This window comes from Lissotriton vulgaris, chromosome 6, assembly GCF_964263255.1.
Source record: "Lissotriton vulgaris chromosome 6, aLisVul1.2, whole genome shotgun sequence".
Lineage (NCBI taxonomy): Eukaryota > Metazoa > Chordata > Amphibia > Caudata > Salamandridae > Lissotriton > Lissotriton vulgaris.
The window spans coordinates 1781693492-1781718185 of NC_141694.1; the positions used below are offsets into that span (position 1 = coordinate 1781693492).

General features: G+C 47.3%; 1 protein-coding gene across 1 annotated transcript in view; it reads right to left on the reverse strand.

The window, feature by feature from the left end:
• Positions 1 to 24694, reverse strand: part of LOC147709475 (serotriflin-like) — a 260350-nt gene that overhangs the window by 94124 nt on the left and 141532 nt on the right. The window contains exon 4 of the mRNA XM_086925499.1: positions 15819 to 15961. Coding sequence (XP_086781625.1) covers positions 15819 to 15961 — 143 coding nt within the window. The remainder of the gene's footprint in view (positions 1 to 15818; positions 15962 to 24694) is intronic.

A 24694-nucleotide genomic window follows, 5' to 3' on the forward strand; every position in this document is an offset into this window, starting at 1 on the left:
TGTCTATCCGTCAGTTTCCTAAGGGCTACTGGGTCCCTCAAAGTCTGGTACTCCCTTTCTAGTTCTAGTATGTTCTGTTCTAATAGTTCTGCTTCAGAGTGGAGTTTCCTACGTTCCTCCGCCAGCCTGCTTTTAGCCCTGTCTTGCATAACTGCCTTCAGTGCCTCCCAGAATATCACTTTTGAGGCAACCGTGCCCTCGTTTTCGGCGATATACACTTTCACGTCAGCTCTCAGTCATCTTAGGATGTTTGCGTTCTGCAGATCCCAGGCCGTCTGATGCAACAGTTGTGTTCCTCCCTGTCGTCTCATGTCCACTCTGACCAGCAATGGTGATCCGACATGCCTCTCGCTTTATATTCCGCTAAGTCTTGCACTATCAGGTTTTGTCTGGACATAAATATATAATCCAACCTCGAGAACACCTTATGGGCGCCAGAGAAATATGAGTAGGCCTCCTGGTCAGGATGGAGCCACCTCCAGACGTCTGTAAGTCCCATGTTTGCCGACTATTGGGGCAAGGGCGTCCGGGTCCCTTCTCTGTGGGACATACTCGTTCTGTCTTGTTTGACGTCCAAAACGTCATTGAAGTCTCCCCCGAGGATCTGTATAGTGTCAGCCGTTTCTAGTAGTATTTCTGCTACTTTCTTTAATGTGGATGCTTGAAGTTTTGGGGGAGCATAGACCGAGATTATGGTGTACATGCGTCTGTTCCACATCCCCTTGATACCCACATATGTTAACTGGGGGTCCGCCTATTTCTGGGTGATAGAAAATGGAGTGGTCTTTTGATAACGATGGCAACCCCTCTGGAATCTGTTGTGTATCCCGCATGCGCTAGTAACTTGAAGCGTCTTCTGCCTAGGAAGGCGCAATTAGTGCCCTTGAGGTGGGTTACCTGCAACAATGTGATGTCTGGACCTAGGCGTTTAAGATAGGAATTGATCAGCCCCCTCTTAATCTTGCTACCCAAGCCGTTAACATTCCATGACAGGAAGCTGAGCCATCCCGTCTCCTCCATGTGTCTCGTGGTCACCTACCATCTTGTGGGCCATGCGTGTTAATGTAGTCTGTCTCCCGGTAGGAGGCGGCTTGTGGAGTCTTGTTGTGTGCATTGTCAGTCTCATGATTGTCTTCCCCTTTCAAACTCAACGTCCCCCCTCCCTCGCCCATGTCCAACCCCCAACTGGACATCAATTCCCCATTTCCATTGATCCCCTCCCCCACCCCACCACCCCCCCCTTCCAGTCCCATCCCCTCACAAGATAGAACCAGTAGTAGGAGAAGGCCTGTCGCCCTCCCGTTGTCCCCCCCTTTATTCTGCTCTAACCAATTTTCCCTTAGTTTTGCAATACTACTTTTCCTTAACAAACACAGTTATCAACAGCCTGTAAAGTCTTGTGAAATGGCTAAGAGCAAAACCAGGATGGACAAAAAGTGAAAATATAAAGGGGCGTGTCAACTTGCGTGCTCCCGAGCGACGAGCTGCAGAAATCATAGCCAGATCCACCATAGTTCATGAATGAGAGTCTTGAGTGTCAGGTTCAGGGACACTATTTCGCCCCGAATTATCATGTTCCAGGTCCCGGATCGCCTCTACCAACGGGTGGATTGAGCGCGACCCCCTTCTTCTTCTTCTCCTCCAGAAGTTCGGCTCCCAATCTCATCCTCGTTGTCTTCCTTTGAGCGAGCGGAACTCCGCAGACAGGTGTACCTGGATCCCGTCTTGACATTTCCTCTCGGTGAGGCCGATCGCCCATGGCGTGCGCCTCCAGTACCATGCCCTTGGTACGGTGTAGCCGAGGTTTGTCTCCTTGCCCGTCGGGACTTCAGTCTCTGTGCTTTCGGTACCTCCCATTGGGGCCTGCGTGGCGGCGACCTGTCCATCCGTTCGCAGCCGGCGGACTCTCTCTAATGGAGTATGGGGCGTTCCTCCAGCCAGTGCCAGGCGTCCTCCGGGTGGGTGAAGAAAAGGGACTTCTCCTTGTAGATGACCTTTAACTTTGCTGGGAAGAGGAGCATGTAAGAGATATGTAGTTCCCGTAGAGCGACGTTGCTTCTGCCCCTCCTGGCTATAGTCTGGGAATATCATAATGTTCGTGTTATCCAGTCGGATCTCCCCCAGTTTTCTAGCCTCTCACAGGATCAGGTCCCGGTCCGCAAAGTTAAGGAATCGTGCGACGACCGGTCTGGGTCTCGCACCCTCCGGCGGCCTTACCAGGAGACCACTGTGCGCCCTTTCGATGATGAAGCAGGTCGAGAACTGCGCCGTCGGGAAGGTTTTGGTTAGCCAGGAGTGGAGGAAAGCTGCTATATTCGTTTCTTCAATTCCCTCTCGAAATCCTACAAAGCGCAGGGTGTTGCATCTTGCCCTATTTTCAGCATCGTCCACCTTCCACATCAGTTGGAGATGGGATGCTTTGAGTTCTGCCATGTCTTTTCTCAGGGTGGAGATCGAATCTTTGGCCTCGCCTAAGCATGTCTCCGCTGTGGTCACCCTGTCTGATAAATTTCGGAAGTCTTGCCTCAGAAGTGCTACTTCGGAGCCCACCTCGCCGATCTTAACTTTTAGGGCTGCCCAGGATTCCTGGATATCGGCTCGAGACGCCTGAACGGCTCCCATCAGCAGGTCGGTGTCCGAGCGTACGCCAGAGGCAGCATGGAGGGTATCCGTCGACTGTTTAGGCGTGGCAAAATTGTCCATAGGCCCCTGTTTAGAGGGTTTGGGGAGTGTATCTTTCTTCCCCATGTCTTGCGTCACCTCAACGTTGGGCCTGTGGGCCACTTGTGTTCCCCTCCACCTCACGCTATCCGGACGCAGCCAGATACCAGTGATCTCCGCAGTCCATTGCGACGTAGTGCAGTCCCGCTTCCTCTCGCTGTAGTCGCCGTATGCCTCTATCGTCGTCTTCATGCTTCTCGAGGGCACCGGGTCATGTGGTCGGCCATGTGCTGGGCCCGGAGTGCGCTCCTGTGTCTGCCGTTACTCAGGGCTGCAGGCCGTGTGTGCTGTCCCACCCAATGTTCGTGGCTGCCGCTCTGCTGCTGTTTGGGTTGCTCCACCTCCCGGGCCCGACAGTGCCAAAGGTCTCTTTCTGTGGGGCAAGGGCTCCTCTGCAGGATAGGCGGTCGCAGGGGCACCACAGGGAGGTCTCCTCATATGTAGTTGGAGGGCAGGGCCAGTGGGTAGATTCACCACCTCAAGCTGGTGATTCTGAAGAGGTTGTGGTGTTGTGGGGCTTAGTCACGGCAGCGTGGCCTGGCGCTGTGTCGGAGCACTCCCGAGCCCTACCTCTCGAATACAGCCGCCATCTTGGTAAAGTGGCCGCCCGTCAGGGAAGTCCTGGCATCTCCACGGGGACTTATCTCCGTCCACTCTCTAGCCCACGGGCCCCGCCAATCGCACCTCACGCTCTCACCTCCTGCCCAGCAGTTCGTCGGCAGGGCACTCTCCTGTTCGGCGCTACCCCGACATCCCGGTTCCGGCCGCCATATTGGCGAGGTACTCCGGTCCCACCGGAGCATCCAAATGCAGCACCGGAGCCTCCAGAACCGTGCAGCACCGCTCGGGGGCTCCGTCACTAGGACTCCCTCCGCTACGGGGCACTTCAGGGCCTGGAAACCTGTAGGCAACGCCGATCTTAGTTTTCTGCTTTTGGCGGCCGCCATCTTGCCGCCACCGGGCCTCCCGAGTCGGAGCAACAAAGTCGGTTGTTTGCTGACCACTATCTTACAAACTCAGCGAAAGTGGTCTGTAGTGGGTCCTTCTGCTCCGCGGCGACCCTCTCGCGATTTTGGTGGCTCTGGGTTAAGTACAATGACGGATTCGGGTGCAGCTCGCCGGGAGCTCCGGAGAGTCACGTCTTATCAAGCCACGCTGCTGGCCATGCCCCCTCCAAAAGGGCATCCTTGAACCTGGCAGCCAGCCCTGGTGGCCGATATACCAGGAGTCCTGATAGAGTAAAATGAGAACTCACAGAAATACTAAAACGCACAGCCTTCAATTTCTTCCTTAATGAAAAGACATGAGTAGCAGGATTTAAAAATCACTGCGATACCACCCTCTCTGGACTCCCTATTGATCGTGCATATGGAATAACCAGAGGGTGGTGCTAGATTAGGTACAGCCACCAAGTCAAAAACAATCCCGAGCTTCCCCTATGACTAGTTCATGGATTTCTGAGTGATGTTTAGCCAACGACCTCACATTGAGCTGAAATATTTTCAGCCGTTCCTTAAGTTGAATGGCAGATACAGGTAATAGGGGTGAAGAGGTAGAGAAGACATAACTGCAACCGGAGCAGCCAAATGAACCTGCCCCTGGATTAAGTGGAGATGCCTTACACGTAGTAGCCCTTGAATTGATAGCCAGTACTACCTCCCTGCAATAAGAACACAGTCCAGACTGATTCTGACCAGGGGTCCTGGTGAGAGGCGACGTACAGGCGCGGACTGGTGCAGACGGGCTTGCGGACTAAGTTGGACTTTGAGTCCAAAGTCCAACTTAGACCCTCCATCCAATGTGGGACAGTTCGACCACAGTCAACAAAGTAAACTCTTGGCACACAATGGGGGATATCAGGGGCACATTGTCACTTGCCAGGGGTGATGCATTGCCATCTGTCTCTCAGGGATTCTTCCCACGATTTGGGGGGGGGACAGTCAGCTGCAGGCAACTGGGGTGCTCGGTAATATCCACCAGACACCACCTGGCTTGGGCAGATGTTGACATTCACAATTCGCAGAAACCATCTCCCCAATCCAAATGCACAGCCGAAATGGCCTGCTGGGCCTTCATCTAGTCATTCCAATTTTCACAGTGGAGAAAGGGGCGGGGAAGGGGGACCTGGAAAATCAGTCCCTTCCCCGCCCCACATCTTCAATAATGGCACGTTCCTGCCAGTTTAGTGGCATGTGCTCTACAGACTCGCACTGGAGTGACCCCTGACGAAGGGCACCAGTGGCCCGAAATGCATTGGGTTTATAAATAAACAGCACTGCCTAAGACAAATTTGCACTTTTTGTGTTTTTGCAAGAGGTTCAGATCGCCCAGTTTAAACATTAGAAACTGTGAAATCTGGCAAAACTACTCCGCATGTGGAGGAACAAGGTTGAAATTAAGATGTACTAAAATGTTTAATACATGGATTACTATGGATTACAAGGTGAAAATTGGACTGACTAGATGACGGCCCAGCAGGCCATTTCAGCTGTGCATTTGTAAGGGGGAGATGGTGCCTCTGAGTTGTGAATGTTATTGACCCAGATGCCGTTGAGGCATGGCATCGGCTAAGTTGCACGCATTCAGTTTCAAGTTGGATAATCAATTAGAAAAGAAGAAGTTTGTGTGCATCCCTATCTTTGAATAGTTGGGCAGATGTTGAAGCACCAGATGTTGTGGACACACAGGGAGGCGTGGACAAGTTATTTGTGATCTAGCAGATACAGGTGACAATATCCCGGTGCAACTCATTCATTTCATACATTTTTTGGCATAAAATTGTCCAGCTGTTGATTTAGTCCTGCCTGCTGCTGTTCGATGTTCCTGAGGATACCTACGACCTGGCCAAATTCTCCTCGGTAACCCTTATTGGCATTGATTATCCACAAGAGCTGTGGGTGAACCTCATCAGTCGCACCAGCTGCTTGACAGCATCGATCCCCATGGCCCCACCAACCATACCTACCCACCCGAGCAGGCCCAGTTGGTGGTGGCACAGTCAACACTAAGCCTCCTTCCTCGTTGACAGGGGTGTTGTTGTCTACCACTTCAGAGTGCCATGTGTTGCTGTGTTGTTGGTGGTGTCCCAGGCTGCGGTGTCTGTCAGGGTACGGGTCAGATGGGTGTTGTCAGATGAGGCGGGAGGGGTCGCTGAGGATCCTGCTCTAGCCACTGCTGGTGCTGTGGGCCGACCCAAACCAAATGGGCCAGGTCGCCTCATCGTCCGAGGATGGCTGAAAGACATCAACGCTGGAGAGCTCCTGGTCAACGAGAGTCTGGCACTGGTTGTCCTGATTAGCTCGACACAATGATTGATGTGAATGTCCACTCCCCCAAAAATGATACCCATTACATAGATTACTGAACCTAATGATGAGTTAATGTAGATAGATTAGCCTCCTTAATCCATGATGCTGGCCTATGTTTTTGAAGAACAATGTAATTTTGTCAAGATGGGATTGATGAGCATGTCCAGCTATGTGCATAAATGGGCATGTTGTAATTAGTTCACATTACATGTACAAAGACATTGACTGGTTCCAGACACCCTGTGAATGACAGAGGTGGATTAGTGTTGTCCACATCTGTACTTTCACGGTGACAAACGTACTCTTTAGTTACCAATGTTGTTATTTTGCTGGCCTGTGTACTGGCCTTAGTCCGTGTCTTTAGCAGTCACATAGGTGTGGCTGCCTATGCACTCACAGTCTGTTCATTTACCCTGGATTTGTGGGAAGGGTGTGTGTGAGGTGCTTATTGCTCTCATCTCATTACACACAAGTTAATGGCGGTGAGGAGCCAAATGTGCGACTGCCTAGCTTTGTGCCTACACAGATAATGTATTTTATACATTTACTTCATAGTCAGATGAGATAACAAACTCTGCTTTCTTCCATTTTTTGGCAAACTAATTTAGTGAGCTGAGTTTTGAGTGTGTGTGGTGTATTTGTGAAATGTACGCTACTCCAACCACCCAGCACACCCAGGCCACCAGGAAGAGTATTGTCCAGAAAATGCTGGGAAGTGGAATTGCAAGATGGTTGTCACTGTTGGCTGGTGTTTGCAGTACAAAGGCAAATTTGGTAGTTGTGATAGGTTAATACAGCAGTCCCCAGTGTCAGTCATCTTGCTAGCACATATCAATTCACTGTTAGTTAGATATGGGCCTGATGAAGTGATTGTGCTGTGTGTGTGGAGGAGTGTTTGCTCTTATTCGACTCACATCAGGCCTGGTCCTGCAGACACCTTCCCACCCAGCCCAACAATCCAACCTGGTAATATGCTTTACTAACAGTGAGTGGCAATGTACTTGCAAGACGTCTGACACTGGGGACAGGTGTCTGACTTGATAACCCCTCCCATCAGGAACACTGAACACTATGCAACAGTGTCAGCCAGCTTGCTTGTGCCTTTCCATTCACTGTCAGGTAGCCATAGGCCCAGATGCGTGGTTGGGCTGGGTGGGGAGAGGAGTTGTTTACATTACTCTAACTCCCATGAGGCTCTGTCCTGCACACACTCTTCCCACCAAGAGAACACTGACCACATGTCCGAATATTTTCCTAACAGTGATTGGAAATGGATTATCAAGATGTGTGACACTTGTGCCTGGTGTCTGAGTTGGCCACACATCCAACAGGGCCATGTGCTCTACACACCAGTCCCCAGTGTCATCTAACAGGCCAGTACATATCCACTCACTGTCAGGTAACCAGAGTTTACCTGTTTGGGAGGGTGGGTGTTTGTTCTGACTCTATGTCCCATCAGGCCCTGTCCTACACACCTTCCCAGCCAATCCAAACAGACCACCTGGAACTATGCATACCTGACAGTGAGTGGCCATGTACTGCCAAGATGGTTGATACTGGGGCCTGCTGTGCAAACCACAAGGCTGATGGGAGTTGTGGTAAACTCAGACAATTGGCATCAATGTCAGACATCTTGTCAGTTCACTTTCCCTCCTTGTCAGTACACCACCCTTATGGGTGAGCTGTTGGAGCTGGGTGGAAATATATCGTGGCCCAAGGCCTGATGGGAGTTGTAGTGTTAGCAAACAATCCTCCTCACACCCAATATAGCATGCCAACCCAGAACTGTGTTTCACTGACATTGATTGGAAATGTACTGTCAAGATGCCTGACACTGGTGCCTGGGCTTGGTAGTTGGTAGCACAAGCCTAGATTGGAGTTGGCTTCACGTTCAACACCAAGCAGAAGTGTTAGCTATCTTGCTAGTCCACTTCCCCTCACGGTGAGGGAGCCTTAGGCCCACAGGAGTTATCTGGGATGGGTGGAGGAGTATTTGCAAAGGCTACAACTCACACCAAGCCTTGTCCTGCACACACCTTCCGACCCCGGACCAAAATCCTACCTGGAAATCTGCTTCCCTGACAGTGAGTGAGATTGTACTTGCAAGATGTCTGATACTGATGACTGGTTCCTATTCGTCCACAACTCCCAACAGGGCCTTGAGGTCCAAATACCAGTCTCCGGTGTCAAACCTCTTGACAGTACATTGACACTCACTGTCAGGTAAGGAGAGTTCCAGGTGTGCTGTTTGGGCTTGGAGGTAAAAGTGTGTGTAGAACAGAGGCTAATGGGAGATGTAGTCAGGGGTAACACTTCTCTATTCACCCAGCCCAAACAGCCCACCAGGAACCATGTTTACCCGACAGTGAGTGGAAATGTACTGATAAAATACCCTTCCTTCCACCCATCCCTACTGACTCCTATGTGCCTATAGTTACAGTCACAGTGAGTGGAAGTGTTTTTTCAAGGTGGCTGACACTGGTGCATGGTGTTGAACTTGAAGCCAACTCCCATCAGGGCCCTGTGCTACAAACTCCATGCAACAGTGTCAGCCATCGTGTTACACTTCCATTCACTGTCAGGTACCCATGGGCCAGATGAGCTGTTTGGGCTCTTTGGGAGGAGTGTTTGCACTGAGTATGTCTCTCATCAGACTCTGTCCTCCACACACCTTCCTACCCATCCCAACTAGCTTACATGTGACTCTGCTTTCCTGACAGTGAGTGGAAATGTGCTGTCAAGATAGCTTACATTGGGGCTGTTGTTTGGAGGACCGTGGCCATGATGGGATTTGACTTCAAGTTCAACACAATGTAGCAGTGTCAGTTATCTAGGCAAGTACATTTCTCCACACTGTCAGGTAGCCAGAGGCCCAGATGAGCTATTTGGGATGGGTGTGAGGAGGAGTTTCTGCTGTCAGTACAACTCCCATCAGACATGGGCCAACACACACACACATCTTTCCACACAGCCCATACCGCACACCAGAAAGAGTGGTGTTCATACAATGAGGGGTAGTGTACTATCAAGATGTCTGACACTGGTGCCTGGTATCAGAGTTGACCACAAATCTCATCATGCCTTGTGCTCCAAACACCAATCCCCAGTGTTAGCCATCTTGCCAGCACATTTCCATTCGCCATCAAGGACATTATAGTCCCAGGTGTGCTGTTTGAGCTGGGTGGGAAGGTGTGTGTCTGACAGAGTCTGATATAGTGAGTGCAAACACCCCTCCTCCCAGGCAGCCCAACCAGGCACAAGGAAGAGTGATGTCCTGGCAATGAGGCATGTGTATATTCAAGATGCCTGACACTGGTGCCTGTTGTTCGACTTGACTGCAACACCCATCAAGGCCTTCCACTCCAGACACCATGCAGCAGTATCAGCCATCTTGCTAGTACATTTCCACTAACTGTTAGAAAGCAAAGTTCCAGGTGGGCTTGTTGTACTGTGTGGGAGGATAAGTGTTTGCTGTCACTACAACTTGCATTAGGCCTGTGCCCCCAGCCAACCCAAACAGTCTAGCTGGGACTCAGCTTTCCTGAGAATGAGTAAAAATGGGCTACCAAGATGGCTGAAACTGGCGACTGATGTTTGGAGCACCAAGACTTGCTATGAGTTTGTAAGAAGTATGTACATAGTAAGAGTTTTCTGCATTTTCATTTTCATTGCATTGGCGTTTTTCTATCAATATGACATACACATGACATGCTCATTGACTTTTTTATGTAAAGACAGTCATTTACATTAATTTCTACAGAGGTGCAATTGGTAACTTTGTTTGAATGTGGAGTGGGTACTTACCAGACTCTCGTACTTCTGGTAGTCCATGGACATTCTCCGGTGGCAGGATTTCACGCACCTTCTCCTCCCAGGAAGTGAAGTGCACAGGTGGTGCAGGAGGGCCACAGTCAGTCCGCTGGCTTTGAGCATATTCTTTGGCTAGCAGTTGTTTGACCCTCCATCTCACCTCATAATACCGACTACTGATATCATCCATTGTACGCAGGACAGGTGCTTCAGCATTCACCTTGTTGAGTATCCTGTCCGACGTCCTATTTCTCTGGGAAAGAGGGGTCTGTTGGACTAGGTTCCCACATAACTGTGGCTCTACTCTGACTATTTTATCCGTAAGCAATTTCAACTCCTTCCCTGTAAAATGTGGCTGCTTCCTCTGGGGGATGGTGAGGGTCAGGATGAGGGTGAAGGTGAGGGTGACTGTGAAGGTGAGGATAAGTGTGAATCTAGAAAAGGGTATGTGTTTGTAAGAGGTATTTTAAAATAAAATCTGTGCAAGTTGTGTGGTGGGGAAGTGTGCATGTGTAAGGCAGAGAGCTGGGATTGTGGACAGAGAACTGAGACCTGGCAGCAGTTGTGTTAGAGCAAAGGATCATGGTCATGTTTTTGCCCTTTATAAAGGGTGGATGGTGGGCGTGGCCAATAATTGAATATATTTTTTATTTATTTTGCGGTGCCAATGCTTGTTGTAAGTGTTTTTATCAGTTTCCACTTGTCATTTGTAACACAAAGCAACACGGTTTCAAAATCGCATCAGATGCATCGTCATCTGGTCGTGTGGTAAACTGAATCTGATTCATAACCGGAATGCCTATTCTTCAGTGTTTCAGAATGACTTGGTCGGATAGAGCTTGTTTCCAGGAGATTCGGTCAGCGGGTTGCTTTTAGACTGACTTGTTCGAAGTTTTACATGCAATGCTTCATAAGCCACCATTCGGAAAGCTTGCAGTTGAGTCGTTCGGAAAGTATTCCAAAATCGATTCGGTAGGACTGCTTTCCGGACAACATCGCAATCGGCCCCTAAGTAAGAGGCCTAGGTCAAAATTTTACATTCACACTTAGAAACGTTTCTGGAGGATTTTCTCTCGACAATCGGGCCTCTACAGCAGACTGAGTCAGCTTGGTCCAGCGGGAGCCCCTGGTTAACTCCTGGAAGTCTTGCGCTACCGAGCTTACAACCGGAAAAACTTAAAATCCAGACCAGGGTGCAGTTCTACATAGTTGGCTTGACTCTAGACATCAGGTCCGTCACATTATGGAGTTTTTTCACAAAGGTTCTCCAAACTTCAGGATGTGCTTCTTGAAGTTCCATTAGGGGGTTCAAAGTGTCCAAGATTCCAGAGTCTCTAAGTTGCTCCTCGGAAGTTGGGACTATAGTTCCTGCAATGCACCTGCCCAAATCCTTTGAAGTCCAGCTGAAGGTGACCAGCTATGATGTTCTTGCTGGAGATGATGCAGGTGGAGCTCCTTTAAGGTGTTGCTTTCAGTAAGTCCACTCCTCTTTTTGAAGGTAGTTCCTCAGAATGCAGCATGTGCAGTCATTCATAGTGCAGTCCTCTTGGTGCAGGCCAGGGTTCCAGCAGTACAGTCCTTCTTCTTATTATAGTTTCAAACAGGGAATCAGAGTTGGTGTGCAGCTCTCCCATATTTATCTTGTGTTCTAGGGTGACAAATAGGGGGGGGGCACCCCTGACCAATGGGATTCAGGGTGCCACCATAAAGTGGGACATCTTCCTCCAAATTGTGGCATATTCTTGCCCCACAAAGCACTGTAAAATACAAGATAGAGACACCTTTTCCTTGGAGTAAAGATCTTGCTACGCCAACCTGCTGGTGTGGCTCATTCCCCTTAACACTCACCTTCCTGATCTCCTGCAAATTCCATTCCTGGGGCTCCCATTTGTCTGGGGGGTAGGCCGGGCATCCTAACTGCCCTGCTTTCTTTGAAGACCAGTTAGTTTACCCAGCCCCCTTCCTGGCCTTTTCTTTGCAGCTTCAGATTTCCCCCCCCACCAGATATCCTTTGTCTCTATGCAGGCCACTTATCTGCTCACAGAACAATTTGGCTAAGCCTGTTATGGGTAGGTCAATCAGAAGCTGCTAGAAGGCTGGATTTTGGCTTACAGATAAGAACGTTTGATAACTTATTTTCTGTGCTGAGTTATGATACATTCAATTGTGGAAAGTTGGAAAGTTAATATATTTTTTATTTCACTCCTGTCTGTAGTTATACTTTATTACAGTATTCCCATGTCAGCCTATGGACCTAAATTGATACAATGGGGAAACAACAAAATATGTAGTTTTTCTCTCACCAGGGCATATAAAACATCTTTTAAAATGTCCATGCATAATTTACATGGCTCCCTACCCTGGGGGTATGTAGGGTAGACCTTAGGGGTGACATTTGGAAAAATAAGGTAGTTTAATACTTTGGAAGTGCCTTTGAATCCAAAGTTGAATTTAAATATAATTTTGATATAAAAGCAGCTTGCAAAGCATCGTTGACTTTTACAATTACTGCTGGCAACACAGCGGTGCACACTTAAGTGTATTAAACCTGCTGGGTCTCTAAACCTACATGCCCTACCATATACCAGGGACTTACAGGTAGGTTTTCAGTGCCAATTGTAATTACACAACATTACAATATATCTTTTAATCAGAGCACTGGCCCTGTACTTGGTTAGCAGAACCCAGGGCCCAGCCAGAGTTAGGTACTACCAGTATCAGTCCTAAAAAAGGGGGGTGATCAGGGTTAAAATTATTACTTCTTCACACTAACAGTGAAGTTAGCCAACGGCTGAAGTTTCTGAACCATTGCCTCATGCATTATGCTGTAGTTTGTGGAAGAAAAAGTGTGAGTGACACAATAAAGACGAATAGATGATTCTGGATGTCTGAAAGACCCTCTACGTAAACATTTTACACATATAATTTTGATAAAATCTAAATGTCTTGGCTAACACTATACCTTAAATAAAACAAGTATCCACAAAGCCAATAGGTTTGGCACTGGGGGCCAGTTTTTTGGCTTTGTCAATGCTAGTTTTGTTTTGTCATAGTTTTTGTAAAACTTTATTGTTGAGAAACCATTATCCCATACCATGCCTGTAGTGGGCAGAAGAAAACTGTGAATGGCACAATAGCAGATCAATAGATGATGAGGACTGGATAAAAGCCCCTTTAAGTAAGAATATTATACTTATATTTGTATTGCATAACGCCAGACCTAAAACAAAACAAGCCTTTACAAAGCCAATAGGTCTGGCCCTGGGTTCCTGCCTTTTTGCTTTAGCAATACTATGTTTGTAAACCAGGCGAAAAGTCATTGAATTAAGCTACTTTGTGTGTAGATTTGCTCCTTGTGAAAGGACAGAATTCTGTCACTCAGTAAAGTTATGCATTGGATGAATTGGGCTCACTCATTGGCCCACGCTGTACAGTAACAGATGGAAGAAAAATGTGAAAGACAAAACAATAGACCAATGGGTGAAGAGGTCTCAGTGAAAGAGGACTGAAAGTATATACTTTATATCTTTTTAGTAAAATCGAAAGGTATTTTCAAATGCCTGACTTAAAAGTGTCCTGTTGGGAAAGTGAGAGGAGATGCAACTTCTAGTGGTATTAACCATGTTAGCTGGCTTGTCATTAGTTATAGTGCAACGTTGGCTTAAAATCTATACATAAACCTTCGAAGCAGGAGTACGGCCCGGAATTGCAGGACTAGGGAACAATGAGACAGGGCCGGCTCCCCATTTAAATGCCCAAGCCCCGAGATGAAAAATAAAATGGTAATTCATTATCATTTTATTTTTCAGCCTGCCGTCCCGAAACGAGAGTCAGGGCTGGGCGGGGTTTAGTGTGAGAACCATAAGGGAGGGGGCGGAGCATTACATGCACTATTCAAAGTGCGCATGTCGTCTTGGCCGGCTGTCTTGTGACTAGACAGCCAAACATGCACACTTTGAAACCTCTAAGCCAGCTGTCTTAAGACAGCTGGGTTAAAACAAGTGCAGGCCTCTAGAGCGCTGTGCACCAAGACAGGCCGCTCCCTCCAATCAATGCACTGCTCTCATGCTGCTGAGAGTGGTGCCAGGATTGGTAAAGGGAGGTGCTGTGGCCTGCACTGCGGTCACAACGAGGTCCAGAGCAAGGAGGTCATGTAGTGAGGTTAGTGTTTTTTATATATTTTAATTTTATATATGTGCCCTCCCGTTTATTATTTTTTATTTTTTTGCACACACATGCCTGCCCCCCTCCCTATATATGCCAGATCAGGATATGCACAATAAATATGTATCAAGTAAATGAATGTTTATTCACATATTTAATGGCCTTGCTGACATTCAGCTTGGAATTTAATATGCAGTGAGTAGACTGCCCTTTGGAATAGCTCATTGAAGCTCTGATGAACACCTAGTAGTAACGTGTGGTGGCAGGGTGATCGGTACACATGTGTTTCTAGGTGATCAGTGATGTATGCTAAGCATGGGCAAATTTTGAGAATTCGCGATCCGCGAATTTGCGGATTTGCGAATACGCGATCCGCAAAATTCGCGAATTTGTGCGAATTTGCTGATTTTTGTTTTTTTACGTGTTTGCGGGGTTTTTTGCGTGTTCGCGGGGTTGTTTGCGTGTTCGCAGGGCTTTTTGCGTCTTCGCGAGCCGCTTGCATAGCGAAGTTACCCATGCAGTCGTTTATGGGAGAGGGAGAGGGAGAGATAGATAGATAGATAGATAGATAGATAGATAGATAGATAGATAGATAGATAGATAGATAGATAGATAGATAGATAGATAGATAGATAGATAGAGAGAGAAAGAGAGGGAAAGAAAGAGGGAGAGAGAGAACGAGAGAAAGAAAGAGAGGCCGGATCTGTGAAGGGCCAGATTCCTGAGTTGCCCCTACAGAACATACAGCTTTTTATTTTTAGCAAAATGCATATGAAAATTGTGCTGTAAAGGACTCTTTTAGTTTAACCCCTCCTGACAACTCAAAATGGGTGTATTTGCCATCCTCTCCCTTCTTCCTGTTTTTTATATCTGTAAGTGCTTCCTGATGAGGTTTAATTCCTTGGACAGGTGCCTCGTTGCCTGCTTGTAACTATTCTCTGACCCTGCTTCAAGGGTCAGAGCAGGGTCAGAGAATAGTTGCAAGTAGGCAACGAGGCGCCAGGAAGCAATTAGCAGCAGGTGTCCAAGTTGAAGTTAATTTGTTTGTAAACCTTTTGTAAAAGGTTACAAAGAAATTAGGTTCAACTTTTGCACCTGCTGCTGTAACCCTTGCTTGGTTGAAAATTCGTCCCCGCTGATTCGCGGATTTTACCGCGAGTTCGCGAGATTCGCGGATCACGAAATCGCGGAAAATCCGCAAATTCGCCCGCGAAACGGATTTTACGCCCACCCTTAATGTATGCTTTAATTAAATGTCAGAGTGTAGTCATTATTGTCAATGCAGACTGCTTCACACAGCTGACTACAGTATTGGCAATCCGGTGCTGTGCGCTAGTGTTCATTATAAATTAAATCCACCAACACCTGATCTGACATGGGAACATCTATTCAAAATGAATATTTGCTCTGTCACAGAAAATCTTTTGCATAGTTTTTATGGGACTCTTTATACACACATTTTCCATACATTAGATTGGAATGAATCCAGATTAAGCATTTAATGAAACAGAAACGTCCATCCATCAATGGTGTGCTGTTCCAGAATAATATGCACAGACACACCCAAAGTTCATCACAAGGTCTGAAACTTTGTTCCTTAAACCCTATCGTATCTATTTTTATATTGTATTACGGTGTTATTTTAAAGACATACAGAATATAGAGCCATTATTAGCTGTTACAATATATTGCAATACTAAGCATGTATTCTTAGGGATTTTGTTTTAAGTCAATTTAGCGTACATTTTTTTGATGAAAGAACAGGTCAAAGTTAGTCCATAAGAGAAATAAATAAAGAGCACAATGTTTGTATACCTGGGTGTAATGTCCAATCATCACCCCATCTCGTGTTGCGCCAGTGCCGTACTTGAAACCCTTGTTCTCGTTGGACCACAGTTGGATACAACTATCCCACGGCAAAGACATTCCCTTCACAAGGTTCTCTCCACAGATGGAAGCTGAAAACAAGACAAGGTTCATTAAAAACATGCAAGGTTGACCCCTGCTACCACCAATGGACATTTCCATAAAAAATGTGAGGTGAATTTAATGTAAACAATGCATTGTTCAACGTAGGTGCAATCATTTTTAAGTCTTAAAGAAACGGGGAGGGACGGCCATATAGAGCTGAAACAGGAACCTTAGGGTGGGACTCATACCTCACAGCCTGTGCCTTCTCGCAATCACCTCAAAGCTTGGACTGTATTTCTACATTCTCCTGTTTGCTAAGCATTTCAATTTACTTTCTGTATGGCTCCTGTTATTTTTAGGTCTGGTGCAGCCAAGTACCTTTTGTCATGAACAGAGGAGAGCTTTCGGCCAGACCGCTTCAGTGGGTGGGTGTTTTGTGTCTGAGTGCTACAGACATTGCACATTTGTGTCAGTCCACTGAAGTTCTTAGCAGTCTTTTCAGGGCAAAGGGCCTTTACAATGCGGGCTCAGCCATGCATGCCATTTCCCCGCAAGCGGAACCACACTTGCCTTAACTAGGCATATGCCTTAACCACACATCGGTGTGGTTAAGGCAGTGCCCGGTCTAGATGCTGAGATGGGCGGGCACAGGAAGAGGAAGGATCGGGAGAGGATGAGATCTGGTAAGTCCGGCTGGGGCCAGGTTTTGGGCCAGTGGGTTGTAGTTTTTAAGGGTTGGGATCATTTTTAAGGCTTGGGTGGGGTTGTTTTCAGTGGGTTTTAGTTTTTAAGGGTTGGGATAATTTTTAGGGCTTGGGTGGGGTTGTTTTCAGGGCTCTGGGTTTTGGGGTTGTTTTCAGGTATCAGGTGGGTCGGGGTTGTTTAGAGGGGTCAGGTCGTTTTTAAGGCTGGGGTGTCACAGTAGTTTTTAGGGCTCCTTGGGAGATTGGGGTAGTGTTTACGGGGTTAGCGTAGTTTTTGGGGTTATGGGGGGTCAGGATAGTTTTAGGCCTCGTAGAGGGTCAGGTAGTGTTTGGAGCTTGGGGGCCCAGGGTAGTTTTATGGCTTAGGGGGGTCGGGCAGTGTTTGGACTTGGGGTAGTTTTTAGGGCTCAGTGCAGGGGGGCTGGGATGTGATCTTTACCACACATATTCCTTTACCAGTCATGCCTTTACCACGAAATTGCATTGTGCAAACGCATTGGCTGTTTAGGCAGCGTTGTAGAAGCACGCGTGGTTTAGCCATGCATGCCTCTGTCACACAACATTCTTTTTGTGTTGACCGGCAGAGGAAAGAAGTCTGCCTCTTCGCTGCTCTCCACAATCACTTGTTATATGAGAAACCTTGTTCTTTCTTAACTCTTATCTGATGCTTCCCCCCTGCATGTGCTAGGCTGGACTGCTACCATGCTCTACTCTGAGAAAGGCATGCTGCCAAACCTTGCATGGCTCCTGCTGCTGCTGCCACTGTTCAGATCTGATTCACGTGAGCCAGGATGCAAGTCTGGCAGCAGAATGCATGGGAGCAGTGTGGGAAACATGGCCCCCAGGTCAGACGAGTCCCTAGTGCAGCTTCTTCCACCACTACATACAGTGTTGGATGTTGGACTCCTATTTCGGACAGTCTTGCAGTGCCAGCTGTGCCAGCTTGAAAGGGCCAGTTTTGGCTGTGATGGGCACAAAAACAGCCCACACTCTGGTCCTTTCAAGCTGGCCCATATGGTAATGCCATACTGCCCAAAAGGCCAGGCCAAGTCTGACTGCATCCGCTGCACAGCTCTAAGGGATGGGAACAAGCGTAAGGCCTGGTGTAGTTGTGGTTGCGAAGGCCTGCATAGCTGAAAGCCATTTTATGATTGGCAACACTTGCATCAAAAGCATGTGTTCCACTTGCAGAATGGTGCCTTGTTTTTGTCGTGTATAGCAACACATGGTCTCCTCTCTATCCATGGCAGCCCTTTCTATAAATCAGAACACCCAAATACACATATCAAATCAAATGGCTCTTGTTAAGCGCACAGCTACTCTATGGAGTGTCACAATGCAAGTTACGGACTACGAATACAGATGTTTCTGGAACTGCTTGCTTCTTTCTTACAACAGCACTAAAAACGTTGCTTTGGAAAATGTTCCCTCTGTTTGTATCAAGTCAAGTCAAGTCAAGAGTTCTTTATTCGGTGATTAAAAAACACCATAAAAGCACATACGTACAGGGGATTAAAATACATTTAAATCATTATCAGAACCCTGCTTGTAATACAAACTGTTTTAAAAAGAAGTTAACAATATAAATTCATTGGGGTCGTCTGAGTCAATTCCCCCCCTCTAGTTACCCTCAATCGGACCGCCACTTTAATAAAATTCATGATACAGCATAATGTCAGGGGGTCAATCGCTTGTTGCAGAAAAAGTAATGCAGCTTTAGCATGTATCAATTTAGCTTGTTTTACAATTCCTACCGACAATCTACGCCTAGGCATTGAATAAAAAGAACACAGTAGTACAAAATGAAGGGAGTCCTGCGGAGACCTATTGTCGCAGCTGCAGGCTCCCTTCTGCTCAATTGAAGATAAAAAACCTGGTGGAGACGCCAATAAATATGGTAATAAATTAAGCCAAAAACGACACATTAAAAACCTATCCTGGGCATTATACATAAGGTATAGGTATGATTCCATTCCCTCGGTACTTTTGACAAGACTATGGCCGCTTACAGTACATTTGGACCCTTCAGCCTCAGCTCTGCGTGTTATTCTCTGGGCCAGAAAAGCTCTCTTTATAATCACTTTATCCTGAGATACAATTGCTGCAGGATTAGTAAAGAGATTCTTATAGCCGAGGTTTTCCAAACTGGCCTTTACATAATTGAGCCATGGAATCCTCATATTTTTGTCCCTTCCTAGGCAATCACTCAGAATTTGCCTACTTAGGGACGCCTCAGGGTTTGTCCAGATTTTCAACCAGGCCAAGATGGGTCTAAGCTTCACCAAATCTTCAAGGTATAGCCCCCCTAATTCTCTATGTGCTATAACAGCTGGGGTACTCTGTGGGATTTTCAGAATTGATCGTAAATATTTGTTTTCCTCCCGATGTAGTTGGTTAGCCCCATACTTCTGCCCCGTACGTAACTTTGGTACAACACATAGAGCCATAAAGGTTCATTACTTGTTCGGGACACCATCTGCCAACCCTCCGCCCATAACTCACAATAGCACCATTAGTGGCGATCATTTTACAGCAACGTTCCTCCACCAGGGAATTACATTTTAAAGACCCGTCAAATAGTAAGCCTAAGTAGGAGAAGGATTTAACTCTTTTTATTGTGAGGCTTCCTATCATATAAGTAGATTTGGTGCAAGGTTTGTTGCCTGCCAACAATACATATGATTTGCCCAGATTGATGGACAGGTCTAAAGATTCCATGAATTTAACAAATCTGTCTATTAAAATCTGTAGACTCTTTGGCGTGCGCGCGAGCAGGACCAGGTCATTCGTGCATAGCAATACCGGGATGCAGCGTGACCCTACTCTTGAGCAATCTGTCTTTAAATTGATCAGAAACTGCTCTAAATTATTAATATAAAGTGAGAATAAAAAGGGGCAAGAATACAGACTTGCCGTACCCCACTCATACATGGAAACGATTCTGTCAACCCCCCCTCCATGTTGTACCGTACTTTGACAGAAGTGTCCCTGTGCAACTCCCTTAAGATTTTAATTAAGCCAATATCAATCCCCATGTGAGTCATCATAGCCCAGAGCTTATCCCTATTCACATGGTCGAAAGCGGCTGCCAAATCCATGAACCCCAGGTAGATGGCTTCTTTGCTGGCTTTGATGTATTTAGCAGTCAGCATGTAGAGGTTCAGGCATTGGTCGCTAGTAGATCTCCATATCCTAAAACCATACTGGGTGTCCGAGATAGTGTTGTTTTCCTCGGTCCACTCAGGAAGACGGTTAAGGATTCCCCGGCCCAATAGTTTAACAGACACGTCTATCAGTGAAATTGGTCGATAGCACTGGGGATTGTTCCTGTTACCCTTTTTGAAAATAGGGACAATTATGGCCGTAGACCACAAGCGGGGCAAACCAGAGCTGATAGCCGCATTTATTACTCTTGTCATTATTGGGGCTCACAACTCCACACAGCTCAGGAACAGTTCAGGCGGAATCCCATCTGGGCCTGGGGCTTTACTTTTTGTCAGACCCTCAATTCCCACAATAATTCAGTTGAGGGTAAAAGCTACTAACTGACCCTGCTGTACAATCTCCTCCTCCTCTACGACCGTTCCTGCTTCGTGGTTATGCAGCCCCTTGAAATGTGTGACCCAATGTTCCAGCAAAATGTTCGTCCCGATTTCGGGCCTTACCATCCTGAAAGCATGGTCTGTTTACAATTCTCCAGAATTCTGTGATATCCTTTTTTCTGCATCCTCTCTTAAGTCTGCTCATGCTTCCCCCTGTAGGGCTAATTTCCTCTTCTTAGTCTCCCTATTATATTTGTCTGCACAATGCTATTTTTTGGGTAACCCTAGGCCTAATTTTGAGGCTACATTTAAGCTCCCTTAGGGTGCAGGAACAACCCTGTCAAACCATCTTGGCTGATTGTTTTTCCTCGTCGGCACACCTGTTTTTAACAGCCCCTCAACCAGACTAGCAATTTTCCCAAATGCATGGAGTAGCAGAAGCCCTTCTACTGTCGTATCTAGGCATTCCTCAATGGGCGTTTTCCCGGTGTCCATTAAGGTTTTATAGAAAGTTTCCCCATTTATTTTGGACCACCTCAACCGTCTACCCTGGTCCATTACCTTCTCGAGAGCGACACCAGGCTGTCCCATCCTGGGCTGAGCCAGGTATAGGAGTTCTAATACCAAGAGATTGTGGTCGCTAAATGGACTCCATTCAATCCCCACGGTGATAATCCGATTTTTAAGGGTCTAGATACTAAAATATAATCAATAAATGAGGAACACCCTCTTCCCTTAAATATCAGAGGGAGAGTACCATCCCTCTCCAGATCCATCATATTAATGCTATGCTCCAGGTCATGGGTATGCAAAAGTTTACTGAGGGCCAGACCTTCTTGTGTATGGTCAAAATGTGGCCCGTTCTCCACAGGGCAATGTGACCATTCAGCGTCTATAGGAAACAGAGAGGGGCATAGGTGGCAGTTAAAGTCGCCCATGACAAGAATAGTTGGGGCAAAAAACCCCTTCCTGGCTACGGTTTCTTGGCTCAGTCTATGACCCAGTTCCCGTGGAAGTGTATTATTTTCTCCACTAGCCCCTTTATTATAAACATTAAACATGGTCAGCCGTAACCCTTTGCCCCCAAACTGCAAAGCCTGTAGATCATTAGAGCACCAGTTCGTGTTAGACCATGTGTCCTGGAGGTTTAAATCTACATATATAGACAGTCCTCCCATGGCTCTACCCGGTCGTGATTTCTGAGCAGGGACGAAAAAGCATTTGAACCCTGGAATGTGGAAAAAGCTATTATCGACCACCCATGTCTCCTGGAGGCTGATTATCTGGTACCGGCTAATATATTGACGCCACTCACAGTTGTTAAATTTACGTGCCAAACCAGCTATATTCCAAGAGATAACTCTTATTACTTCCCCTGTTTCACAGGTGACAGAGTCTACATTGGGTGTTCCTGCGGGCCCTGGATCAAACCCTCTACCCCGTGTTGTTTGATCATTACTATTGGCCCGTACCTCCCTTATGTCTGGACCTCTTCCCCCATTAGATGTGGCTAAATATACTGGGGGATTAGCTGGGTTCACCCCCCAAGGTTTAAGTTGTGTATCTATAACCTTTAAGGACCAAGGTACCTCGATAACAGCAGTGAGCAATGCTTCTGTTCCTGCCTTTTGTAGGTCATTATAGCTAGAGTTTCCATTTCCCTCATCACTTGTTTTCAATAGGACTACAGGTGACATAGAACAAGTTAGTCAATCATTCTCATCTAGCCTCGCCAAAGGGCTGAACCTGTTTCTCCAGCTTGCTAAACCTGGATTATTCATCCTTTTCCCACCTGGGGGGTAACCTAGAGTCCCATGTGGGTTAAACCCATCCATGCAACTACCTGTTTGGTTGGGACCATCTAAGGGAACAGAGTGTCTGGGATAGAAATATCCTAATGGCAGGGTTTTAATGCATTTAGCATAGTTGCTCATCCCACTTGTTATAATATGCTCCACTACTCTCTTGTCCTTAAAGTTAACAATAATGCAGTTGCCTGCAATATCTTTACGTCTATTGTCCAACCAATTGACCCTCCTAACATGTAGTATTTCCCCATTTTCATTCCCTCTCAAGCGTTTATTTTGGTTCAACCAGTGTATTGTCTTTTTTTTTAAATCCTGGTGTGTCTCGTTCTGCTCACCCTTCAGTTCAGGTGCCCCTGCCAAGACTACTACGTAGGGGCAAGCATCCGGTGGTAGGTTGATAGTGGGCAATACATTGGTGGTTACTTTAGTGGACACCTGGTCTGGCTGGTTTAATGTTTGTTCCCTGGGGGTTACAAGCTGCTTTGTTACTTGTGCAGGCAATGGTTGTTCCAATAAATCCTGGTTTAGCTGTGGGCCCCGCCCACCTACGGTCATGGCTCTGTCCTGCTGCACTGGTTGGCCTAATGATTTTGGGATCTGCGGCTCTATGGCTTGCCCATCATTTGGCCCATTTGGCTGCAAGACAGTCTGTTGCCCCTGTGCAACCTCGGGGATAAATATGTGATTGTTAGTGGTCTCTATTGTTCCGAGTATTTTGCCTCGATTTTTTACCTCTCTCAGGATTTTGTCTAGTCTACTAGCTAGAGGCTTTATTTGATTTACTATAAATAGTTGCAAGTGAGCTTGCATATCCATCACTATTTGCGCCATCCAAATTGGCGGGACAGATACCTGGGAAACATTTTCTGCCCTATCCTCCCCTAATGTGCCTCGTGTTCTCCTTTGGCTGTTACTAGCTCTGCTTTTCTTCTCTCTAATTTTTTTTAACAAGTTTTTTGTTTCCTATTTGTTAGTGGTGGGTTACTAGGGCCGGATACCCCCTTGTCAGCCTCGCTCTCCGGCTGGGCACAGGGAAGATCACATTCCAGGGTGTCTATCAAACACGGCGAGGAAATTACCATAACCTCTCTTTCTGGCACTTGTGTTGGCACCGGTGGCTCCATTTGAGGTGTTAGAGACAGCCGCCTCTCAGTGTGCTCAATTTCGCTTGCTACTGCCCCTATCGCTTTTTGTAACATACGGTCAATTGCCGTTGGCTGTGAAAGGGGGGATATGAATGTGCTATTATCTACAGTTTGCACCTGTTGCAGCAAGGGGGATTTTGTCTTTCCTTTAGTTGAGCGAGTTTTAACCTTGCTAGCCATGCTGCCTGCACACTGGGTGGACCTTAAGAGTATTTCAGTTTCACCTTTCACCTCTAGTTCACCCCCTGGATTCCACTACTCATGCCTAATGACCGTGCTATTTTACACACACAAATTAGCTTACGTTTTTTGAGTCCCAAGTCACACTTCCAAATCAGTCCGCTCAGATCCTGCCTCGATATCAAAGTCTGTCCCACTATTTGGCTGGCTCGACCAAGAGATGTGGCCCGACCCGGCCTCCTTCGACACCAGACGGCCACAGACGGCCAGCCCTTTGCCCGGGCTTAGCCCGGCGATGCCCGCGCGAGTGCCGCTACGCGGGAGGAGCAGCTCTGTTTTAGGCGCCTCCGGGCGCGGAAGTGGGCGGCAGTAAGCGTCCCCCGTCAGCCAGGGGATGCTGGGATTTGTAGTCTGTCTGCCTCCCCTCTCAGCGGCCACGAAGGTAGCAGCGGCAGCGGAGGAGGTCGGCAATGTCCCTGAAGTCCGCGGGAGCCCTCTGCAACAACATCAGCCTCAGCATGTAGGTGGATGGTATTGCCCCCAATGAGCCCCCCACCACCGAAGGAGCAGCTCTGTTTTAGGCACCTCCGGGCGTGAAAGTGGGCGGCAGTAGGCGTCCCCCGTCAGCCAGGGGATGCTGGGATTTGTAGTCTGTCTGCCTCCCCTCTCGGCGGCCACGAAGGTAGCAGAGGCAGCGGAGGAGGTCGGCAATGTCCCTGAAGTCCGCGGGAGCCCTCTGCAACAACCTCAGCCTCAGCAGGTAGGTGGATGGTATTGCCCCCATTGAGCCCCGTACCACCAAAGGAGCAGCTCTGTTTTAGGCGTATCATATTTCTGTGTCCATTGGAGTCAGGGATAGACTGTGATTCAAAAGCAACCCTGAATGAATTTGTCAAATCAGCCAGTGCCTAATTTGTAGGAGAATAAATGGTGGTGCCCAAAGTTTTACTGATAAGTCTGCGGCTGGCTCTATCAAATGACGGGGCTCCGTAGTTTTGATTACACTTTATGCCTGCTTTATTAACACCAGACTCTCCCCATCCCTTTGTCCCATTTTTGCAGCGTGTTTTCCAAACCTGCTTTCTTTCTTTTTCTCTGTTTTTCCTTTTTTAGCTTCATCCTTCTTTCCTCCTTTATTATTTGTCTCTCTGTTGCTCAGAGTCAAAGTCTGTTGAGCAACAAATAAGTGCTGTACCCCAAAACTAAGTGCCAGTAGATTCTACCTGCAACCACCAGCTCACATTAAGCCTGACCAGTGTAAGAGAGTTTGATGAGGAGGGTGTTCCACAACAAAGACATTTTTTAAATCGAATTACAAAGATAGTACGTTTTTCAACACATTTTTCATTATAGGACCATGCCCAATTATTGATTGGATGGAGATTGGAGACCCTGCTGCAT